The 23634-nt window shown below is 39.6% G+C and overlaps 1 protein-coding gene across 1 annotated transcript in view; it reads left to right on the forward strand.

Annotated features, from left to right (window-relative positions):
- ZSWIM6 (zinc finger SWIM-type containing 6) overlaps positions 1-23634 on the forward strand; it is a 107501-nt gene that overhangs the window by 60684 nt on the left and 23183 nt on the right. Inside the window, exons 3-7 of the mRNA XM_072359584.1 lie at positions 5979-6127; positions 6651-6801; positions 20981-21160; positions 22713-22889; positions 23195-23341. Coding sequence (XP_072215685.1) covers positions 5979-6127; positions 6651-6801; positions 20981-21160; positions 22713-22889; positions 23195-23341 — 804 coding nt within the window. The remainder of the gene's footprint in view (positions 1-5978; positions 6128-6650; positions 6802-20980; positions 21161-22712; positions 22890-23194; positions 23342-23634) is intronic.

Raw genomic sequence — 23634 nt, forward strand, 5'->3', positions numbered from 1 at the left:
TGGGGATAGAAAACTGAGTATTGTCTTCTATGCCTGCTGTAGTTTTTACTGAGTAATGTAGAGTAGGGCTGAACAACAGAATACAGTGTATTTCCAATCTATTAGAGTTCCCTAAAAGTAAAAAAAGGAAATATTTATTACTGAAGAAGGTAAACTGTATTTTAAAAATAGAGACTATTTTGTATGAGCCTGCTTAAACCAACAAAATTGAGAACCTAGTAGCAAGAGAGGGATATAGGAAATAGCAAGCAGTTTTCTTTCAAGGTAGGTAAATATTAAGTGCTCCAGTGTTTATTATTAGAATTATGCGGTGATCCAAATATGGCACGGAAGTAACAAAAAGCTAGTCAAAACTAGGCAAATCTCAGAATCCCAAGTAGTGGTGAATAAAATAGTCTAATGTGAACTGAAATGAAGGCTTTAACTATGAAACAAAGATAATGTTTTTCGTGAGATTTATATTTTTGGGAAAGGTTTTTGCACGTTTGCTAAACATTAAACTAGAACTTATACAGAAAATAAATGGTGAGCTTTTCTTCCGAGATGTGGATCATAAAATAAGAAAGGGGGACTGAATGAAAACAGTGCATGCTAGTCAAGAATGATAAGTAAGTTTTTATCTGCCATACGCAAGCAGACTTTACTGCTGCGTCGCATTTGTGAGAATAGGATTTTAGCAGGAGAGGTTAGAAATGGTCAGTGGATAAGTTACAGTGTTTTGCTGTGCAGATGGAATGGGAAGAAGTTTTTGGAGTGTAACTAACTTTCCTCAATAACTTACCACAGCGTGTGCTGGTTTTGCCTTTACTGTTATTAGCACTTGCTGCTTTGCTGCAGTTGCTGTTTTTCTTCGATGCTGTGCTCAGCTTAATAGGTGTTGTGTTCCATCCAAAAGTTCTGACATTAAGGACCAGATGAAGCAACTTATATTTTAACTTTGAATAATTTGGGAGAATTAAAGGTGTACTAGTGTTCTTGAATTATTACTTTAATGATCTTTTGTTTTATATAATTATTATTTAGAGTAGTTCTGAGTATGCCAGTTTTATAAAATCAATTACTGTTTTGTTGTGAATCAGTGTACAGCAGACTTGTTTTCTCGTTGGGGCCATTGTGCCTTTGTGTACTACTCAGTAAACTGTACTTCTTAGTTGTTGTTTTCCGTATCTTCTCCTTAACACTGCCACGGGATGACAATGACATTGAGCTGACCTACTGTTCATTTGCATACTTAAATTCAGAAGACTTTTTATGATGTGAAGTCCAAAAAGCTCAGTGTGACTATGGATGAGTAAATCACTGTACGTCAAGTTGAAGGTTAAAACATCTCAGGCCTTAAAAACTACATTCTTTTATTTTGATCATATTTTGTTGCTGTTCTGGTCCTGAGTATTTTGTGATGTAGACTAATTTTAGCCTGTTATAGTTAATATTCCTTGCTTTGCTTCTGGTTAGTCTTGTTCGTGAGACTTTCAACACCAGATCTGAAGTGTTGGTGCTCATTTTGCAAGCAGCTGCAGTTAGAGTTGCGATGTAACTGCTTACTGTTTAATTTTTTAAAATGCTTCTGCTTCTTAGAGCTTGGAAGCTGTTTATGCTTGACTTGTAGCCTGTTATGACAATAAATGTGAAAGGCTGCTACCTCTGTTTTCAGCAGTGTTCAGTGTCACAAACAATTGCGCTTCAGTACTACTTTGATTGCTCAGATCAAATGGGTGTTTTAATTTTAGTAAAAGAGCGTGAGTAAATGTATGGCTGTATCTGTATGCTAAATATGAGTACTCTGCTTTTATTGTGTTTAACTGTCTTTAAGTACATGACATAAAACCTATTTCAAAGAGCAGTCATGACAGAAGTTAACAAAGCCAGAGGTTGAAGGGGGGAAGATTAATATGCAAGTGTCTATATACTGACACAGTTTAATTACAGGCTTTAGTATTTAGTATAATTATACAGTGCTTTTCACTTTCATAGTTCAAATGTGAGCTAATTTACCCTCATGACACCCCTCTAAAGCACGTAAGTAATATTTTCCCCCAGTTTACAAGTGGGGAAAGGGATTTGCTCTTGGTACCAAGCTGTGTTACAGAGATGACATTCAGACTGCCTGGTATTGAGCCTCCTTTGGTCAAAGCCTTGAGGTGCCCATCCAGGGCCATGCTGCTGCTGGAGCCGAGCTGCAGCCTTGGGACCAAACCTTCAGAGCTTGTCACTCCTTGCCAGTTACTGTTAAGAAAATATTTATCTGCATCTAAGGCAGTGCCCCCTGCAGTCCTGTTGCTTGTTTAAACAGTTTCTTCTCTACTAGCTTGGTCCCATGTTTTCAGAAGAGAAGTTGCAGTTTAGAAAGTCTGTTGTTCAAAAGTGGTATGTGTGTGAACAGAAGAAAGCCTCAGTTAGTGATGGCTCACCTTACTGCATATTAACACAACAGTCTCAGAAAATGTAGTTGAGAGACATGGAGATGTAGTAGTCACTGTGCCCAAAAACCCGCAATGTGAGCGGTGGGAGCGAAGGCTTTCCTGGCAGTGCTGTCAGGACGCACACATCAGCAGACGTTAGGGGATGACCTGCTGGAGAAGAGGGAGCTCAGTGGAGAAGGACCTGGGTCTTCTGGTAGACAACGGGTTGGCCATGAGCCAGCAGTGTGCTCTTGTGGCCAAGAAGGCTAATGATATTCAGGGGTGTATTAAAAGGTTAGCCAGCAGATGTATTAAAAGGTTAGCCACCTCTACTCTGCCCTGGTGAGGTCACACTTAGATTACTATGTCCAGTTCTGGGCTCCCCAGTTCAAAAAAGACGGGTCCATCAGTCCAGTGAAAGGCCACAAAGATGATTAGGGTTGTGGAGTATCTCCAGTATGAGGAAAGGCTGAGTAACATGGGTTTGTTCAGCCTGAAGAAAGGAAGTCTGAGAAGGGATCTGATAAATGTTTGTAAATATCTGAATGGAGGGTGGAGGCAAATCACAGAATCACAGAATGACCTGGGTTGGAAAGGACCTCAAGGATCATGAAGTGATTACCCGGGCCCACCTTTCAAGTCTGTCAAGGTCCCTCTGAATGGCATCCCTTCCTCCCTCTATATCAACTGCACCACTCAGCTTGGTGTCATCAGCAAACTTGCTGAGGGTGCACTTGATTCCATCATCGATGTCATTGATAAAGATGTTAAAGAGCACCGGATGGAAATGGATGAGGCCAGGCTCTTAGTGCTGCACAGCAATAGGACAAGGAGTAATGACCTCAAACTTGTGCACTGGAAGTTCCATAATAACATGTCAAAAAACTTTTTTATGGTAAAGGTGATGGAGCGCTGGAACAGGTACCTCCTTCTATGAAGATATTCAGGTCCCAGCTGGACACCTGCCTATGTGACCTACTGGAGGGTACCTGCTTTAAGCAGGGGGGTTGGACTCAGTGGTCTCCTGAGGTTCCTTCAAACCCTTATGATTCTGTGATTCTGACAGGATCTGGGCTCGCCTCAGTTGTGCACACTGTCTCCATGCCTTGTTAGCCTGTGGCTCCTGCTGATGGCTGCAAGTGGTTCAGAAGGGTTAGTACCAGTTAAACATATGCTGACATTTCATTATACAGCCTGACTCTGAAACTCTTTATCATACTGATTGTAGCCTTGTCTTGAGGAAAATAGCTTCAAATCAAAAGTGACTATAGTACTGAACTGAGTACTGTCTTAAAGTTCAGACTCTCAGTGTGACACCTTCAGCTTTCATGGTTGTCTAACACTGGCATAAAAAATAGTGCTGGTATGTAAGTATGTAAGTAAGTCCCCACTGAAAGGATTTTTGGAATCCTGCTGGGAGGAAGGACCTAGGAAGGAGCACAGCCATGGGCCTGCATGGCAGGCGCCTTGGTTGCTGGGCAGGAGCCCTGTTGTTAAAGCATCTGTGGTAGCTGCAATGAAATGTAACCTTGCAGCACATGCTGACCGATGTGCTTTTGATAAAATGTAAACAGCTATGGATGGAATTTTGTTTTTTTTCCCTAAATAGGGAAGCTTAGCTGAGGAATCTTGGCTATTTTTAATACAATTTAAAAGAAGCTGTACCGAGACTGTTTAAAGACAAATCTCTGCTCAAGCAAAGGATGCGTATGTTTTGTATGTCGGTGCTTTTATTTAATTCAGTTTCACAGGTCTTTTTCTCTGCATTTTAGAGCAATGAAATATTTAAGCTGTCTGCAAGGTAACACTACAAACCTGGGTCTGTGAAACAGGTGCACTGCTCATTCTTCTGTGAATTGATTTCACTTTATATCTCATTCTTTACAACTGAAGACTTACCAGTATTTCATGTGGCTAACTGAACTAGATGCCCCATGAAACTTGTGTGGTAAAATGGAAGCACTCACAAAAGTTCTTAATTTTTTGTTTTATTGTACTGTTTTGGGCTTGTTTTTGTTCTGAGCTTTGGTTTTGTTTCTGTCTTCTGAGGCACTGTTGTGTTTCCTGTGGAAGGCAAGAGAATTCTTTCACATCTTCAGTGGTGCAGTTTCTTGTTAATCTAAGTATTTGTGTATAAGGACAGCAGTGCTGCATTCCTAGTTGTAGGTTCTGAAGTTGGAGTCAGTTTGGGAAGCTGCTGAGCCAGAAGGTTTTTTTGATACTCTCAGCAGCTAGTAGACAGGACACCCCTCTGACCTTTTAAATCTTTCTGTTGTGTGTTCATTGAATAAAGATCCTACCATTCACTGCAACTGCTGGAGAGCTTCACCTGCATGGTACAACTGTAAATGTGAAATGAAGGCTTAAATCAATAGAATCAATGTTTAATTCATGATCATCTGAAGAGTTGTAGATGACTTTATGTTTCAGGTTCTCAGGACTTATTTGAAAGTGAGCTTTTACAAACCTGCCTGTAATTTTCCTTTCCTCCACCATTCTTCATTTAGTATTGCCTACAGAAGTAACATGGACTGTGATTTAAAGGTGGTAGATTGTGTAATGTGATTGAGTTTCCAACATCTTAAAAACCAACAGAGGTAGAAATCCCACAGTAGTGACAAGCTCAACGTGAAAATGTTAGTATTTTATGTTGAGTATTGGGCATGCTTAAAATACTTTACTTCTGGTATAGTCATACACTACCTTGACAGTCTAGTCCATGGCAAAGTCTCAGTTTGAATACCTTTTAAAAAATACCCAGTGAAAATATGGGCTTATTCAGAAATATGTAGATATCTCAATGATGCAAGAACTTGTTTTGGTTAGTTCCTTAGCCTTCAGAAAAGGCCACTAGTGGAAAATCACTTACCTCAACTGAAAAATTGGTGTTAGAACAACCACTGGCCATACTGCATCATCTTTACAGTTTGCTCTAGTCTAATTCACTCTGAATTCACTCTGTGCTGGTAATGCTGTCTACCTTAAAATTCTCCTTCAGAAGCATGAGCTGTACAATATTTTTATGCTGGGTATGCTTTCAGTGCTTTAAGTCTTTGGATTTATTTGGGGATCTTTTTTATTCTTTGTTTAGCTTTGCAGAGTCATCACAGCTCAGAGACACTGAAGTGATTGCTTTCTTCATGTTCATCAGTCGCATTGCTCACTAGTAGTCACTTAACCTGAGTAAGATTGCGGAACGTGCAGGAATTACACAGGTGTTTTGGGGAGAGTGCTTTTAACAGCACAGTTGTGGAAGTGCTATGCAAAGTGTAATTTTCTTTCTAAAAGCATTCTAGTATACCTACTGAGACGGGAGGAAAAACCTCAGTTTTATTTTAATGTTTTATTACAAAATACTGCTTATTTAAATAGCATTTGATAGGCGATCATTTTTTAGTGCTTAAGGCTGTTGAGGTGATATTTTAAAGTCTATTTTAAAGAATGCTTAGGTTGAAGCCAGCACATCCAAAACAGGAAAAAACACGAATTCATAAACCTTTGCAATACTGCTCTCCTTATAACTCATTAATCTTTCATCTTTATCTACAGCATAATTTCTTTTCTTGCTGTTTGCAGGTGCTCCTGACCCAACAGCAGGTGCTAGCATAGATGATGAAAACTGCTGGCATTTGGATGAGGAACAGGTCCAAGAACAAGTTAAACTCTTCCTCTCCCAGGGTGGATACCATGGATCAGGGAAGCAGCTGAATTTGCTTTTTGCAAAGGTGTGTTGAGTGTCTTAAAATTTCCCTCCTTTCTCTCCTCTCATCCTTCTAGCCTGACTGTACTTGTTAGTGTCTTACTTCAAGTTCTCTTCCTCTAAATAGAAAGCCTTGAGAATGTGATGACAAGTTAATAATGAGCTGTTGAACAGCCATGGGCCATAGTCTCACATCTCAAAATTGAATTAATATGAAGTAACATTTTGACTATTTTCATATTTGTTGTTCTCTTCTTTCTCTAATATGTTCGAGAAACCTGTAGAAATGAGAGTTTTGCAGCAGGTTGCATAATACACATGTAGATTACTTGTGGAAGAAGTGTTTGCAGAATTGCATAGGGATACTGAAATCAAAGTAATAGTTAAAAATGGAAAAGAAGACTATTGTTTCCGCTTAAGAATGTCACTTCGTATATATTAATTTTATTTCTTATGTAACAGAGGTGGAATGTTTAAGAGTGAAATGCTGTCTGTACTATGATGGTGTTTTTTTTTTTCAAGTTTTTTTTAAAAAGCTCATTTCCTAGGTGCGAGAGATGCTTAAGATGAGAGATTCAAATGGAGCTCGCATGTTGACGTTGATAACAGAGCAGTTCATGGCTGACCCTCGTTTGGCACTTTGGAGACAACAAGGAACTACAATGACTGACAAGTATAGGCAGCTCTGGGATGAACTTGGTAAATACACAGACTTCAAAATCATCTGCTGTTCATATGTACAATGAAACAATTGTATGTTTGAGGGTGGAGGGAAGCTGTTGTGGTCCTAAGTAAAAGAAGTTAGTTTTCTGCAGCCTTGCTTGTTGAGTTAGAGTTGGGTGAAACTGAATTTCTGATCTACCACATGAGACAGTGTAGTTGAAGGACTGGAGGCGTGGTATGAAATAGTTATGATTGCAACAGGTAGTAAGAGAGTAACTTGAGGATTTGAAGAAATGAAGCAGAAAGTGAAAATGTGTACAACGGAGAGTAGGTATATAAACCAATAGTGATGAACTGGATAGGTTAAGGAAGACATTGCTTCAAAAGTAGAGAGAAAGAGATGCCAAAAAGAAGAGATTCATTAAGAGTATGAAAAGATTGCAACAAAGGAAAGTCTGTTACGTAGCTGAGAAGGAGGTCACATAACTGAGGGCTGAAACAGTTAACACTGCTCTACAAGAAAGGTCAGTTGTGAACAGATACGTGACTTGTACAGCAGAGAGAGGAATGCAGGCTGATATGGACAAGGAATACTTAAACTAGTGAAGTCTGAAGGCACTTAGTCTAAATGGTTTCAGAAACTTGCTGATGCAGTTTTGAACTCTTTGTAACTGCTTTAGAAGTTCTCAGTGTATAAGAATTTGTGGTAGGGAAGAAAAACTAGAAACAGCTTGAAGATAAATGTCACTAAGATTGTAAAGGAAGGTAAGCAAGTGAGAAAAAAAAGCACAAAAAAACCGTAGTAACTACCAGCATTGTATTAATTGAATGTGAGATACTGGCACAAAATATTAACAAGTGGGTATTATAGCCATGTAATATATAACAGTGATAAATGACCTGGATTTTTTAAAATAATAGTAAATCTGATTTGTTTGTATAAAAGGTAATTCACTGAGTATGTGAGTGAAAGGATTAATGTGATATATCTTAGCTACAGTAAGGTTTTGGTTCCTGTCTTGGAAGCTTTCTGAAAGTTGAAGGTGCACAGGCAAAATGAAATTGCATTGTGGCTTGTGGAAATTTTAGTAGTTACCTGTGCTTTCACCGAATCTGGAACAACACTTTGAGTCTAGACTTGGAGGAGCCTGTCTTGAGGTGCATTCTGACCAAAATAGCTATTTCTGACTTACGTGGCATGAAAGATGCATATATATAGTAACTTACAAATAATACCCCATGAGACTGTATGTAAACACCACGCAAAACAAAGCTAAATGAAGTAAGATGAAGTAGAGGTAAATCAAAGTAAGAATAATTCCTTGTTTTAGAGGGGAATACTCAACAGCAAAACTTAAGTTTTCCGTCAGTTAAAGGTTAAAAATGACCATGATTGATTTCATGTTGTCTAGTGGGACTGACTAGATGAAATATTAGCATAAATAACATTCACTCTAAATGAAGCATTAGGCTAATAAAGACTGGCTTGTCATGCTGAGATCATAGACTTATTTGGTGAAAAACCTTATTATCAAAGCAGATGAAGTTTTAAAAGAGAGACTGTTGATATAACATTTGTCCAGTTGGAGACTTGTGACTGGTGGTGCTCCCCACAGGTCAGTGCTGGGTCTGGTCTTGTTCATATCTCCATAGACAACCTTGATGAGGGGATAGTACCCACTTTCAGCAAGTATGCCAAAGATGGAGAGCTGGGAAGAGTGGCTGACACACCTGAAGGCTGTGCTGCCATTCAGCAAGACCTGGACAGACTGGAGATCTGGGCAGCAAGAAACCAGATGAGATTTAACAGAAACAAATGTAGAATATTGCACGTGGGGAGGAACAACCGCATGCATCAGTACAGGCTGGGACATGACCTGCTGGAGAGGAGCTCTGCAGAGAAGGACCTGGGGGTTCTGGTGGATGACAGGTTGGCCATGAGCCAGCAGTGTGCCCTGGTGGCCAAGTAGGTCAGTGGGATCCTGGTGTGCATAAGGAGTGTGGCCAGCAGGCCAGAGGAAGTGATTCTCTCCCTCTGCGCTGCCCTAGTCAGGTCTCCACTGGAGTACTGTATCCAGTTCTGGGCTCCCTGGTACAAGAAATGACAGGGATCTGCTGGACATAGTGCAGTGGAGGGCCACAGAAATGATAAAGGGTCTTGAACATCTCCCCTATGAGGAAAAGCTGAGCAGCCTGGGTCAGTTCAGCCTTGAGAAAAGAAGACTGAGAAGGAATCCTATTAAGTGCTTATAGATATCTGAAGTGTGGGAGTCAAAGGGACATGGCCAACCTCTTCTCACCAGTTGATGGAGACAGAACAAAGGGAAATGGCCATAAACTGGAGCATAGGAAGTTCTGCACCAATGTGTGAAGGAGCTTCTTCACAGTGAGGATGATGGAGCACTGAAACAGGCTGCTCAGGGGGAGTTGTGGATTCTCCTTCTCTTGAAACATTCAAGACCCACCTGGATGCCTACCTGTGCAGCCTGCTGTAGGGGACCTGCTTTGCAGGGGTTTGGACTCAATGATCTCTAGAGGTCCCTTCCAGTCCCTACAATTCTGTGACTCTGTGATAACTACTTTGCCTTAAAAGTAACAACCACTGTAGTATGGCATTTTTATGATGCTTTGGGAATAGTGCCTTTTGCCAACATGTGTTTAGCTGGACATAAGTGTAGCAAAAATTGTATTCCACTATACTGAGGACTGGAGGTTCTCATGCTTCATTGCATATATTAATTGAGCTGATAGGTGGTGGAAAGATGGAAGTGAATTCTCCATCTGTTACCTGTAACATTCTTAATACATACTGCCAGTAAATGTAAATGGTTTTGTTAAATTTTCTTAGCAGCTCCTCTTCTTTATTCAGTTTCATATTGGCATCATCTTCTTGACAGCATCTATCTGAAGGTGGAGGAAGTGGAATCTCTCTGCTTGCAGCATCAAATAAACAATATTTTAAATTAATGTAATTTATTAGTTTACCTCTACTTGATCAGAATTACACTTGCCACTCTAGAAAACCACAGTGCAACCTTCAGCTTCACCACTACTTCAGCTGCTATATTTGTAATCTATGGTAGGCTCTGCTGTTTCAGTCCTGCACTGTTCTGCCTCCTCTGGTGGTCTCAGTATTTTGATCCTGTAAGAGATTTTAAATAACCAATATTTTATCTGTGTCAGGTGTGTAGTTGGCTAAGTCAGAACACAACTTGGTTCTCTTACTTGCAGCTTGCTTTTACATTGCTAAACTCTCCAGGTCATCCCCACTCTGCCAGAATCCCTTCCACTGGTAGTGCTGAGCAGGTTCCATGGAAGTTGCTCTTAACTGGATGAATCTCTCCAACTGGACTCCTACCTTGTGTGAGAAGTACAAGCTGCTCCCATGTTTTTGTTAAGATCTCACCTTGAGTTTCATTACAGATAGACATATTCTCCTTTCCGGATGAATCATACATCACTTAAAAAAAAAAAAAAAAAGAGAAAAGAAAAAATGAAAGAGGTTTTAAGACGAACATGAATTACAGCAGCGAACTGCAGAAGAATAAGCAGGATGTATATGGAGACTGATAGTCAGTTCTGTTGGTGGCAGAGAGAACTCAGCTATCAATATATTTTAAAACAATGTTTGTTTCCTGTCTTGTTCTCATCTTCTAGGCTGCCAGGGAACTAAAGTAACCATAAAAGGGGTGGGATAGACCTTTGCGTACTTCACTTACTGTATTATCTGTTTGCAGGTGGGTAGCAATTTAGCATGGTAGTTATGGAAGACTTTAGGACATCTGAAGTATGTAAAAATAGACTTTGCTTAATAAAGATTTGCTTGATTCCCATGGTGTGCTGTCTGCCAACCACTAGGCATATGGCCACTTTGTCAGTTCCATCTTGGCATAGGTTTTTAAGTGTACTTAAATAACTTCAGCTTTACTTCTTTAGTGTGTCACTTGAACTATCCATTAGAACTTAACTGATGCTTCCTGCTTGTCATTGAGCGTTGTCAAGGGCACTGGAAGGACACACAAGTCCCTGATCAGAGTTTCTACTGGAGTTTATGGTAAATTGCGTTGACTTGATTAGGAGTCAGATAGGGCCTGAGTGTTCAGAGGTGCCAATAAGTTGATTAAAAATAAATTCTTCACCTCTAAGAGGGAGCTTGGCAATTTTCTAATACAGAGTCCTAATTCAGTAATCAGTTAATCATTCAAAGGACTCCAGTTAACTGACTAGTTGTTTGTAGGGCTTTTTTGTTGTTTTCTAAGGCCTTCAGGTCAAGAAGAAGAATGTAACAGATATACTCAAATGATTTCCCCTATTGTATGTCAAAGAACAGATTGAGCTAAATACTACTTATGGAACTCCAAAAGGTGTGGTATTGGCAGGTCAAGATTGCAGGCTGAGGTTATAAGCCTTCCTCGTACACTTTTCATACTAGAGGATGTAAATGTGACTTCAGTGGTGCACTGGTGAATGTTTCCAACTCACCACAGCAATAAGTGAAGGTACTTTACAGATTCCAAAGCTGAGCTGGATTTCTTCACATTGTTGCTGTTTAAATGGTGTTTTGTTTCAGTAAGTAAATTTCACATACTGATCTTCAGGCATTTAACTCTCAGTGACCATGGTGGAAGATTTCAGTGTATCAGAATGATTAATTATCTGAAGCCCCTTGTCTTGCCTTTTTAATTAAATTGCATTGATAAAATGGAGGAGTATGGAAATGCACAGTGAGTATGTGCTGATGCCCATTGAACTGATATCTCTGATTTCAAGGAAAGGTCAGTTAACCTTCTTTGTACTCTAGAGGAAAAACTGGTCTATGCAGTCTTACAATAGCAGTAATTCTTTAATATTCATCCATCAAAATTAAGTAAAAGTTGCTTGTGATCTACAAAAGGGAGAATATTTCCTTAGTAAAAGGGGAGAATTTGACTTCGTGCCCCAGCACAGGGATCATGAAGGCTGCAAGTCTCTGCTTTGGAATTAATGTTGAGCGCTGCTAGATGCCAGACGTAGAGAAGAGGCTGAGTTTTGTCGGCAAGTGGAATCTGCAAGTTAATTGGTGTTTTCTGTTGGCTTCTGGCTGTGAAATGAAATTGGAAGCCCTTTAGCCACATGGATAGTACAGGACCTGAATACAAATGTCACATGTCACCATCAGGACCCACTGTGAAACAATAGTGTTCCCACTCAAGCACTGCGCCATTACAGATCATTTAAAGATGGGGATTACATTTAAACTAAAAGCCCCATTTGCCTTTTACTGCAATTTAAACGTCCTCTTAGCAAAAGCTAAGTGACAAATTAAATGAAAAAAGTGCCCACATCTTTAAAGCTGTAATGCAAAACAACCTTTTATTGCTTCTCATGTGCCATGAATGAATCATTATACTTGACAACCCTAAACCAAGCCATAATTGGAGCAGCTACTGTTATCAAAGTGGGGCTGTGCGTGTGACAGTTTAATAAATCTGAAACTGTTAAATTAAATCCCAGATGCTTAATCTGATGAAAGCAGTCAAGTAGAAGAATCTAAGACAAGTATCTACTACTTGGTGGAGTGATGGGGCCCAACAGCTTGTCAACATGTAGATTATAGGATCAGATTTTTTTTGTGTGTGTACTACCATTTTCAGTGTCTTTATATTCTGTTGCCTGCCTTTGCTGTGAAGAAACTTCACATAATTTGCATGTTTCAAAACAAACATTTCCAGCAGATTACTTCCACTTTGATATTTAAGAGCAGTTATAAGGGAGAGGGAAGCTGTTCAAAGACTATCTTTGTATGGAACAGAAAGATGGTGGCTTTCCTGTAGGGAAGCTCCAGAGAGCTCTTGCAATGCATGGATGTGAATAATTGTCAGACATGTTCTGGGCTTTTGTGCTGCTATCTTGATCTCTTTTGATTGTTCTATTTCACAAAATTGGGGAGAAATAAAATAGCATTGTGTATATCCAGCTGGGTGCTGTCTATACTTAAATGCTCCAGAACTTGTTAAAGTTTCAGGGTAGGAACTTCTTGCAGTATTGCCATGAGCTTCATTGTGGCATAGAGCCTTGGTGACCATCTCATGATTCTTTCTGCTATGCATGCAAAGTGGATCGTTCCCTTAAAGATATTTCCTGGACAGAAAAACATATCTGTGCCTTAGCAGGTCTAGTATTCTTCATTATACCACATTTCACTCTTAAAGCACTTAAAGCTGATGTGGGCTGCCTCTTAAGTGCTGTGACATCCTGGTAGTCTAATTTTTCTTTTGCTGATATTTTGACAATTTTCTGGATTAGTGACACATTTTCACACTAAGATGTAGAACTAAAATATCATTTTACAAGGTCACATGGCATATAAATGCTACAATGTATTTCCTGAAGGATGATGCATAACAGTTTATTAGTAACACTTTGCTTTTCATTTAAAACATAATTCTAGATGCTGAATATAGGCAAGGAATCATTATAGATTAATTAAGAGAGATTTAATTACCATTTTGCTTCAAGCAAGCTAGTGACTGAGTTAAATAATGCTTTTTGATTTGAAAACCACTCCAAATTTTCCGATATAGGCTTATATTTATCTCTAGAAATAGCAAGTTACATTCTTTCAACCCTAAATGGAGCTATTCTCAATCTATATTTCTATCTGAGGTATTCCTTCCCTTTGCAATTAGAGAGACAGACAAACTTGTAACAATGAGACGTGCCAGCTGTTGTAAACAGATTATCTCTGCTTAGCACTTAAGGGAGAGGGGAGAAAGGGACAAAAGCAGTTGGAATTGTTGCCAGTATGCCACTAGAGAAATTCCTTCTAGATGGCTAGATTTGATGGCTACTTTGGGGCTGCCATAAAAGGAATCACCAAAGTTGATCTGTTTTTTCCTAAGCTTCATACTTTGTGCATTCCTGGTGTAGTATCAACTATGCAGCAGAAATATGGACTTTTCCTTGTAATTTTTGGTGTTTCTGAAGTGATATGGATGACTGTAATTTTCAGCTTTTACTGTCAGGTGTATGTCAGTGTTTACATGATTCCTGCACTTTTGGAAGTTAAGGTAATCTTAAAATTTCCTAGTTTAGGTAAATCAATTTCATGTATCACATTTTTGGCCTTGAAGTGAAAGCTATTGCTACGCCTGTGTTTCAGAGGTGGTGGGGTGCCTTGTGCTTTGCTCAGTTGTGAGGCTTCTGGGTGGAGTGATGTCATAGATATTTGTGTCTACATCTGAATAGCATCCGATAGGTTGTCCTTGCTCAACTGATAATCCTTTGATCCCTCTCGATCTTTTTTAGCCTTAGCTGCCATGGTGCGACTGCTATATAGTTAGAAAATATGTGCCTTCAGTTCATGCACATAAGGTTGCGTTGCTCTTTCACAGAAAAAGCTGTTAATATATGTCAGCACTTTGAAATGATTTACGCTACTGGAGGCACTAAATTAACAGTACTTCTGAGTTATCAGCACAAGACAGTTCTGCTGATCTACAGCCTGAGTTATAGATGACAACTTAGAGAAATTGCTGTCTTGGCCCTAGAGTGTCTCAGTTGTTGCTGTCACCTTCATTTCCCTGGTGAACGAAGCCAGGCCACCAGAGATGAGTTCTGTCCACCTCTTCTGAGGTGATTTCCTTCCTCCTTCATTATCAACAGTAGAAGATTGTCTTCTGTCATAATGGTATTAAAACTGAGGGTGTATTATGTGGCTGTAGCATCCATGAGGCTGCAGCATGACAGCAGGTGGGAGCTGTTTTCAAAGAGAGTATTTTTTCCTGTGCTAAAGCTGCATTTACTGATTTGAGGTAGAATGCTAAAAGTAATAAAAGTGTGCAAGCATAGCTTTAAGGTTTTATTTTTAATGCACACAAATTTGGGGTTTCCATGTAGTTGAGTTGGATGGAAAGCACTTCTTTGCATTAGAAGCCAGATTTCTTCAAGTACCCACTTTAAAGCAATTTTTAAAGCTTTTATTCCTAAGCTGCTGAACTGATTTACTTGAAATATTCATTAAAAAAAAAAAAAAAAAAAAAAAAGGAAGAAAAAAGAAACACACTGCTGCCCTAAATATGAAATTGTGACTTTCAGATAAACATCAGAGTTGTACTATGATCTAAAACATGTGTTGGCATTTTTTCCCCTCCTTTTCTCTTTATTTTTCATACCTCTGTAGTATTAAGCAGTCAAATAATTTTCTGCTACGACTTATGGTAAATATGAGAGATGGGGGGGGGGGGGGGAGTAGTAGATCTATGGATTGAAGGAGTCTTTGCTAACTTTTCAGAGCTTACTGCAGTCCAGCAGTCTAAAAGTGTTATTTTCCAGTTTTCTTTTGAATGGATACCAGGAAGATATCTGGAAAACTGGAAGGTCATTTAAAGTGAGAAATAAAACAAACTTAGTTATCTCATGTCTGTCAAAACAAGAGAAAGGATATAAAGAGACCTAAAAAGACACTTAAAAAATAAAGGTAGGTGGAAATTTTCAGTGAAGCTGGACAAGTTTAATACTATGTCAGAATTCAAGTGAGAGTACCCTGCAGTGGAGCAGCTCACCAGTAACTGTGCTACATTCTTGTACTGGAAAATTTTTAAGTTGAAATACGTTCCTTTGTAAAAGCTATCACTTTTGATATGGAAGCTGAAAATAAGCCAGGAAATGTTAGACTGTGAAAGAATTCAGACTAGATTGTCAGAATGTATTCTTCTCGCCACTTATAGTTGGCTATTTCGGTTCTGTATGCACAGTAACAGTAATCATATTTATTTTGTGACCTTTCCCACTATGTGATAGACCGTCTGTACTTTTTTTGAAGAATGAAAGGTATTTCCCTCCCTTTCTTTTATGGTTATCTTGTTCCTCTCGAGCTTCACAATTTTGTATGAGAGAAATTCATTCATCAATTTAAATGAAGATAGGATAATGCTTTTATAGTTAGTAGATGCATCAGCTTTTCTTCTGAAAATTGTCAGTCTCTGAAAATAAGATGACTGCTGAGAATGAATTACCCATTAAATATCTGGTAAAATAGCCAGCTGCTGCTTTGGACAGTAGTGCTTTTGTTCACCACCTGGTTGTAAATATTATTAACTATTGAAAAAGAATGCAGAGTACCTTTCCAAGATGTACATGAAACAGTATATTTGTGCTATTTGTGCTAATCTTAGCAATACTTTTAACATCAAATGACGGTTTGTGAGCAAGTGAATGTTTTGTCAGTATTAGAGAAGTTGATCAATATGGGGTACTATCAGTGCCTCAACGGGCATGTAATGGACACGTGACAGATACCCAGATGCTTTCTTAAGGATATTAGAGTGTGAAGCAAATTTCAGCTCTTCTTTGTAACCATTTGGACAAATGGATGAATATCTATTATGGCAGTTTGAAACAACAACAACAAAAAAGCCATCCACATTGAAGGGCTAATGTGAGATGACAAGTACTCAGGTTAGTTCCTGTTTCCATTGTGCTAGGGACGACTGCGGTGGTTATTACTTGACAAACACAGATCAGAGCATGTAGTTGAAGATAGTTTAGAATACAATTTCAGAATGCAAATCTCCATTTTATATATGTGTGATTTTAACCCTTGGAGCAGAGGTATGCACCAAGAGGAAAACTTAAGGAACTAATTGTATTTTATTTTATTTTTGTCCCAGTATTCCTACACTCCCTCTAATGCACATTTGGAGTTCAGTGTGCAGGGTAGTGCAGTGATTCCCTCTTGTCATCCATGCTGCAGGTAATCTACTGCATTAATCAGCCAGCTTGTGTGAAATACATGGGGAGTGATTATACTATCATACACAATACAATCAGCATGAAGCACTTGTCAAGACCAATACATCAAAGTTTAATTCAGTAACAGAATGAATTAGAGCAAAATGAAACATTCTGTTCTCCAAGAAATACAGCACCCACAGCAAGCCTTTTTTTTTTTTTCTTTTCTTTTCTTTTCTGAAGGCTGCATATAGAGACTGCAGTGCATTAAGGGATTGTTTTTATGAATAAAATTGCAAGTTGGACCCAGCTGAACACTGCAAGTACTTTTCCTTGGGATTCTTATCGAGGACAGCACAGCTCTGAAGTGCTTTGCCTATCTTCACTCTGTCATAAAAGCAGCTGTCTAATTGGAGTGTTCTCTAGCGAGACTCCTGATCGTGCTTTGTTCTAATGGAGATATCTCCTTGCCAGGAGGAGGGAGGTGGCTTTACCAGTCATCCTGAGGGCACCTGTCCTTCTTTTTGAGAAGCAATAAATACCATTTGCTATCTTATTTGAGGCTTCCAAGTGGCTGTCCCACTGAAAGTGTGTATGTGTTTAAAAACCTGATGTAAACCACTTTTAAATCCTTTGCTAATACTTGCATTATAAAGGGGTCATAGGTTCCATCTCCTATTATTGTGTCTGTTCTGGCACTCCCAATGCTGGAAAATGGTGTTTTTGTAACTGAATTGATGAATTTCAAGCAGGGCAAGTGTGCAGCAAGTCCTGAAGCTGATCTGTAGTTTGCACGAGGGGAATGATCTTGATTACCTTGCTCCATTTCCTTTGAAATGATAAAATGCTACCAACTTGGAAAGATGGGGGTTTTTAGTTTTAGACTAAGAATAAAATATGATGAGATTTCTGAAAACAGAGCAATGCTCTGTCTCTAGGGAGATTATATATTTATAAGGAGACTGTATATGTATTCCTCAAACTACCTTTAACTTCATGAATACACACTTATGCAGGATGTGTAATTATTGCAACACTCATTTTTAGATGTTTTGACTCAGTACTTATTCAATTTTTTCAGTTTGCATGTTCAAATACTGCTCAGTGTAAAGGGTTGCTGTCCTTTCTCCATCATGAATTCAGAGAATACTCAAAGTACTGATGTTTGCATACATGTAAAGGAAGGCATATGTTGTGTAAACAGCAATAATATAGCATGTGTTTTTGTGGTATGAGACACGCGAAAGATGAATGACAACTGTGTGTTTCCAAAAAGAGATCCAATTGAACTGACGGTTTGTTTGGCAATGCTAGCTGTTTCCAGGTCAAGAGGATTATTGTTGAACCAAAACAGACAATTCTTTCCTGCAATGTGACAGTTCTGTGATTCATTGACATGTGAAATTAATACCAAATTGCTCTCACAGCATGACTTATTTTCCAGTTACCTACTGGAGAAAAATACATTTTGCATCATGATTTATGACTGTTGGCACTGTACTACAAGGAATCTTGTCTTGGAAAGACATGGTCCGTAGTCTAGGGATCTGAACCTGGACTACTTTAGGTTTGGTCCTAAGATCTCATATGAAAAGATAGGTGGTGCCCTGGGGAAAGGGAGGTGGGAGAGAGTGCTGTGGTAGAGAGAAAGGCAGAATGTGCAAACCCAAACATGATCATTTTTCATTTCATGAGACATTTGTGCATACTGCAGGTGGCATTGGTGACATCTAGTCAAACAGGTAAACTTGAAAGTGCCAGGAATGCATTTTCCAGAAATGGACAGTTTCCTAGTGTGGGATTCATTAGGCAGAAAAGCAGATTTCTTGTTTGAGGCCAGTGTAAGCCTATGGGTCAGTGACCAGCTCCGGGTGGGGGGCTCCTACTGAGCAGCAGCGAAGCAAGATGGGAAAAATGTCCTCCAGGCTTCTTCCAGTTGGTGTGTGGTAAAATCTGGGCAGCAGTGAATGTCTTCCTCAGACTCCTCAGTGCTAGAAAGCAGGAAAAGGACCAGTGAATGGGAGAAGCCAGGATGGAGCAGATGTCAGTAAAGAGGGGAAGGCACGAGAAGGATGGGGAAGAAATGAGAGTACAGACAAGCAAACACTAGTGTGTATACACTAGGGGGAAGAAAAAAAAAAGAAGAAAAACAACCAAAAAACCCAGAAGCCCCAGGAGGCTGAAGACAGGAGGGTCACTGGCATTGTGCTTCTGTCTCCCAGATGGTGGCCTTTGTAGCATTACAGGAGTTGAGCCCCAGGCTCTTTCTGTTCCTTTCTCTTCTGGAAGGGAGTTGGTTGCATGCTCCCTGTGGTGTCAGGATGGAGCAGCCTGCAGGGCTGTGCCAGGCCTTGGCCAGCCCAGATGCATGCACAGCTCATGCTCATGTCAGTGGGAGTGTGAAGTTGGGTGCTATTGAAAGCTGGAGTGGTCTGTGTTTGGTTTATTAGAAATACACTTTCCCTTGTGCTTCATTTGCATAAAAATAGCCTGGGTTTCTGAGATGGGCTGCTGACAGCGTAGATAAGCTCAAAGTAATTACCCTTTTTAAATGAAGTAAGTTTTTAGAGGGTTTTGGTATTTTTGGTTATCTCTTCCCTTTCCTGTCCATGCAGTAGTGCTTCTGGAGAAGGCAAGTTGTTACTTCATCTCTACTGGTGCTTGAGGTACGGAAAAGTGAAAGGCTACTCACTTTGTAGGGGTGCTGTGTAATCAGTAGTGTGTGTTCTGCCTGTCTGAATGGTTGAAATGCTTCCCAAATCCAGTTACAGTACTCCACTTTTCTTATGCTTTAGTCTGAGCACACCAGGAATCTGTCTGCAAAGTATTGAATGTGTGTGGGTTTGGTTTTTTTTTTTTACGAAGATGCTGAGATTCAGTGTCCCCTCTGTGTCCTTAAGTAGTGCTTCATGTTGAATATATTAAAAAAAAAAAAAAAAGAAAAGAAGCCCAACTTAACTCTTCTGAAAGGCTTTTCAATATGCCCATACCCATCCTCTGTTCTGCAGATTGCAAAACGTGCTCCTTATGTATGGGGCAGTGCTGGGTGTGCATTGGTGCTTACAGAATCAAGTGAAGCTTGTTCAAGAGGGAGTCTAAAGCAAAGTCATAAGATTTCATTTTAAAAGATCTTAAAAATAATGTCTTACTTCCTCCCATGACAAACTTCAGACAAGTAAACAACAAAACAAAACAAGAAAAATGTGAATTTGCCATTACTGTTGTTAACATTGGGAAGTATCTCTTCGGAATTCTGCATATTACAACATTTTATTTTGTTGGTGTTTGGATTTCTCTGCTATTAGTTCCCAGACCTTGGTAGTCAGAGTATTTGGGGAATTATAACCTTAAGGATCAGGCTCTGTTTCCACTGGCTCCTGTATTGTGGCATACCAACATGCTGAGCTACTCTAAGAATGAATGTAATGTAATGGCCTGTGCTCTGGGTGTCCATTTTGCATTCTTAGTTAGCAAAAGAGTGCAAGAATGTAAAAATCTTATTGTCGTGGAAGAACCACCTGCATTGTGTTGTTCAGTCTACCATGAAGATTCCATAGTTTGTGAATATTCTTTAAACCCTTATAGTGTATAAGGCATGTTCTTAATAAGCAAATGAACTGCTGCTAAATAGCACTTTCTGGTGTCTTCATGCTTCTGTCAAAGTTCACACTGACGAAGAGACAGCTAATTTAGAGAAAAATCCTTCAATTTGAAAATTATTACTAAAGGCCCTGATGTATTTATGCCTGCCCTGTCATATAGAGGCAGGGAGCAAGTTCTAAAGTGATGGTATATGTGAAGTGTCAGCACAAATTAGCTTTCTTTTAGAGCTCCATGAAGAGAGAATGTAAAACAAATTTTCTAGTGTATCCAAATTACTGGAGTAATTGCAGCAAAAAAAAATTTCTTGGTCCTATTAGAATTCACAAACCAGTGCTTACTAGATCTCTGAGATGGAAGTATTTGGAAAATGTATTGTATGTTCAGCAGTGCTTCTACTGGGAAGCATATGTTCAGAGTATGTATTTTACTCAGACACTGTCTTGGTTCCTATAATGTGAAGCTGGAAGATACATAGATTTTAGTTTGTAGAAAGCAACAATCACTTCTGATTAAAATAAAATAATACAAAATAAAAAGAAAATAAATAAAAAGAAAAACTTGGATAACGTCCTGCTGTAACCTTCTGAATTCTTGTTTGCTTTTGACTGATACTGCTGGCTGACGACCCATACATACATTGTGAACTCTAGATTCTCTAATACAAAAGACGTGCTAAATACCTTTTAATATAGAAGTTTGGCTTGATACAGACTTTCAACTGCTCAGATGGGTCAGGTTCTGCATCAGGAATTCAGCCTTCCTGATGCTAGGCATAGCTGGGAAGTAAGCAGTATAGCCTTTGAGGGGAGAGTAAAAGTATTACAGTATAGAAGTTTGCAATTAGTCAATGGCTGCTGCATTTTTAATAGAAAACATAATTTAGCAATTTTTTTAAAATCAGGTGCTCTGTGGATGTGTATAGTCTTAAATCCCCACTGCAAGTTGGAGCAGAAGGCCAGTTGGCTAAAACAGCTGAAAAAATGGAACAGTGTGGATGTTTGTCCCTGGGAAGATGGAAACCATGGAAACGAGCTGCCCAATTTAACCAATGCTTTGCCTCAGGGTGCAAATGCTAACCAAGGTGAGCCTAAACATATGCACTGACTGCAACATATAATATAACCTCTATCTTATGTACTCTAGCCTTGCAGAATTCAGCACTCTTTCCTGGGACAAGTAACTTTCCTGTTAAAAATTGACCAGCCAAATTTATTTTCACTAATATTGTCCTTGCAGAAAGGATAGTTTTTTGTGCTGGGGCTGCAAAATATTCAAAGCAAGTATTTGTGTTTAGTTAGGTCTTCTAACGTTTCACTTGGTCCTTCTAAATACTTGTTGCATGAAAACTGGATGTCCTTGAAGTATGTCATGTGAAAGCCTGTTGTTTCTGTGCTTGACTACAATCTTGTATCCCTTCCAGCGTTAGATTTTTTGTTTGCAGTTACAAAGCCTTTGATACCTATTAAAAGAGAGAACTGTTGCAGCTGCATTAAAACTTGAGTGTGTGAGAAAGTAAAGCTGTTATCTGTGGAATGTGCTCTTGCGCAGTCTGCATTTCCAGGTTTGGGGTGGGGTGCAGAGGCAGCACTCTGGCTTCTTGGAGGAAGTGTCGCTTCTCACTCAATATCATGCTTGGTAACTGAAAACGCGATTATTGAATCTGACAGAAGCCTTGTCTGGTCCTCTTCAAGCAAGATAATTACTCTGCTAGCAACTGGGGAAAATGCAAGATTTCTCTGGGAGTGGGGAGGAAAACCTCATAATCCTCAAAATGCTCAGTATTTTGGTACATATTTCATATAGAATTTTGATGAAATTAAAATTAATTAGTTGTGGGAGGTGGCAGAGTTGGCTTTAGATGGGTTTTTCCTTGTTTCCTTTTCTTGGAAGAAAATAGTTTACATGTAGTTCCTTTATAAATCTTACAGCTGGCTGGGCCAGAAGTTCATTCAACATAAAACTCCTTATGGAGGTTGGTTTTGCTTACTGAATCTCTTGATGTTCTGTCCAGCCTGAACAGACTAGTAGCAGCTTCAGCGTGGCATTGCACATACACACAGACAGAGCTGTGTTAACAACACTTTTGCCATTGGAAGATAGCCAGTAAGGGTTATGTCAGTCTCTTGCCCTCAGTGCCTTGTTTTACCTACAGTATTTGTGTATGCTTATGAGGAAAAAATTGAACAAGCGCTCAATGTTAATGTCTCTTTCAAAGGAGAACAACTGGAAGTCCTTCATGTGCTGCTCATCCATCCCTCATCCTAGCAGCTCCAGGCCTGAGAATAGGAAAAGCTGTGAATGCCTGAATAGCTGTGCCATATACTTTTCTAGCCTGTTTTCAGGAGAGCTGTCAAATGTCCTTCATCTTCAGCTGTTCCCTTTGCAGAGCCCTGTTTAGCGGTAGTCTTGCTGTTCCATAGTTCACTTCCCAAATGTGAATGGTGCGCTCTTGGTCTGACCTGCTTGATAGTAGACGTGAAATGTCATCTGTAGTCTGCTCCTTGCAGAGGGGCAAGACAGGCTGCATCAGTTGGGGGTTATGAATAGGCAGAAGATAAGAATGCTGTGAATGACTTATTCACATATGAATGAGTAAAAGCTGATGTAGCTTTCTGAACTTGTGAAAATGACAGATTCATCGAACAGGCCCCATCGGACGGTGTTCACTCGAGCCATTGAGGCGTGCGATCTTCACTGGCAGGACAGCCACTTACAGCACATTATCAGCAGTGACCTATACACCAACTACTGTTACCATGACGACTCTGAAAACTCGCTCTTTGACTCTCACGGGTGGCCCCTCTGGCATGGTAAGTGGCTGAACCGGAAAGACGCTTCCATGACTTGGCGCTTTTGTTTAGTTTCTATGGCATTATTTTGGAGGGGTGGTGGGGAGATGAATGAAAGCCTGGCAAAAAGAACAGAGGCTCCCTTGAAACACTGGTCTCAAAAGTAGTCCTTTAGGTCTCTTTTGCATAGTAAAAAACAAAACAAAACAAGTCCAAAAAACAAAAACAAACAAACAAACAGAAAAGCCCTGTGGAGTTAACCTAGCCAAACAGGCCATTGCAGACATGGAAGCATTGCTATTCCTCAATTATTTTCTCCATTTTAGAACATGTTCCTACAGCCTGTGCAAGGGTGGATGCATTACGATCTCATGGATACCCAAGAGAAGCACTGAGGCTAGCAATAGCTATTGTTAATACACTAAGAAGGCAGCAGCAGAAACAACTGGAAGTGTTCCGGGCTCAGAAGAAAGGTAATTGCGGGAAAGAGAATGGCAAAGAATGCAAACAGTAACACTGGACTGGAACTTTGCATGAGAAACCTGGTTTTGAAGCTATAATGCTAAAGAGGTGCCTTAAACTCTGTATTACAAATTATCGTGGTGGTAATGTAATATTCTGGATATTGAAGGCTTTCTGTGCAAGTTCTGTAGGGGCAAGGACTTGGTTCTGACCACTGCAGTATGTCTGATACAGCTGGGTCTGTATCCCAGTCAGGGGTTTTGATTACACAGTGTAAATTCTGTGTAACTTACAGCCTTTCAAG

This window comes from Excalfactoria chinensis, chromosome Z (genome assembly GCF_039878825.1).
Source record: "Excalfactoria chinensis isolate bCotChi1 chromosome Z, bCotChi1.hap2, whole genome shotgun sequence".
NCBI lineage: Eukaryota > Metazoa > Chordata > Aves > Galliformes > Phasianidae > Excalfactoria > Excalfactoria chinensis.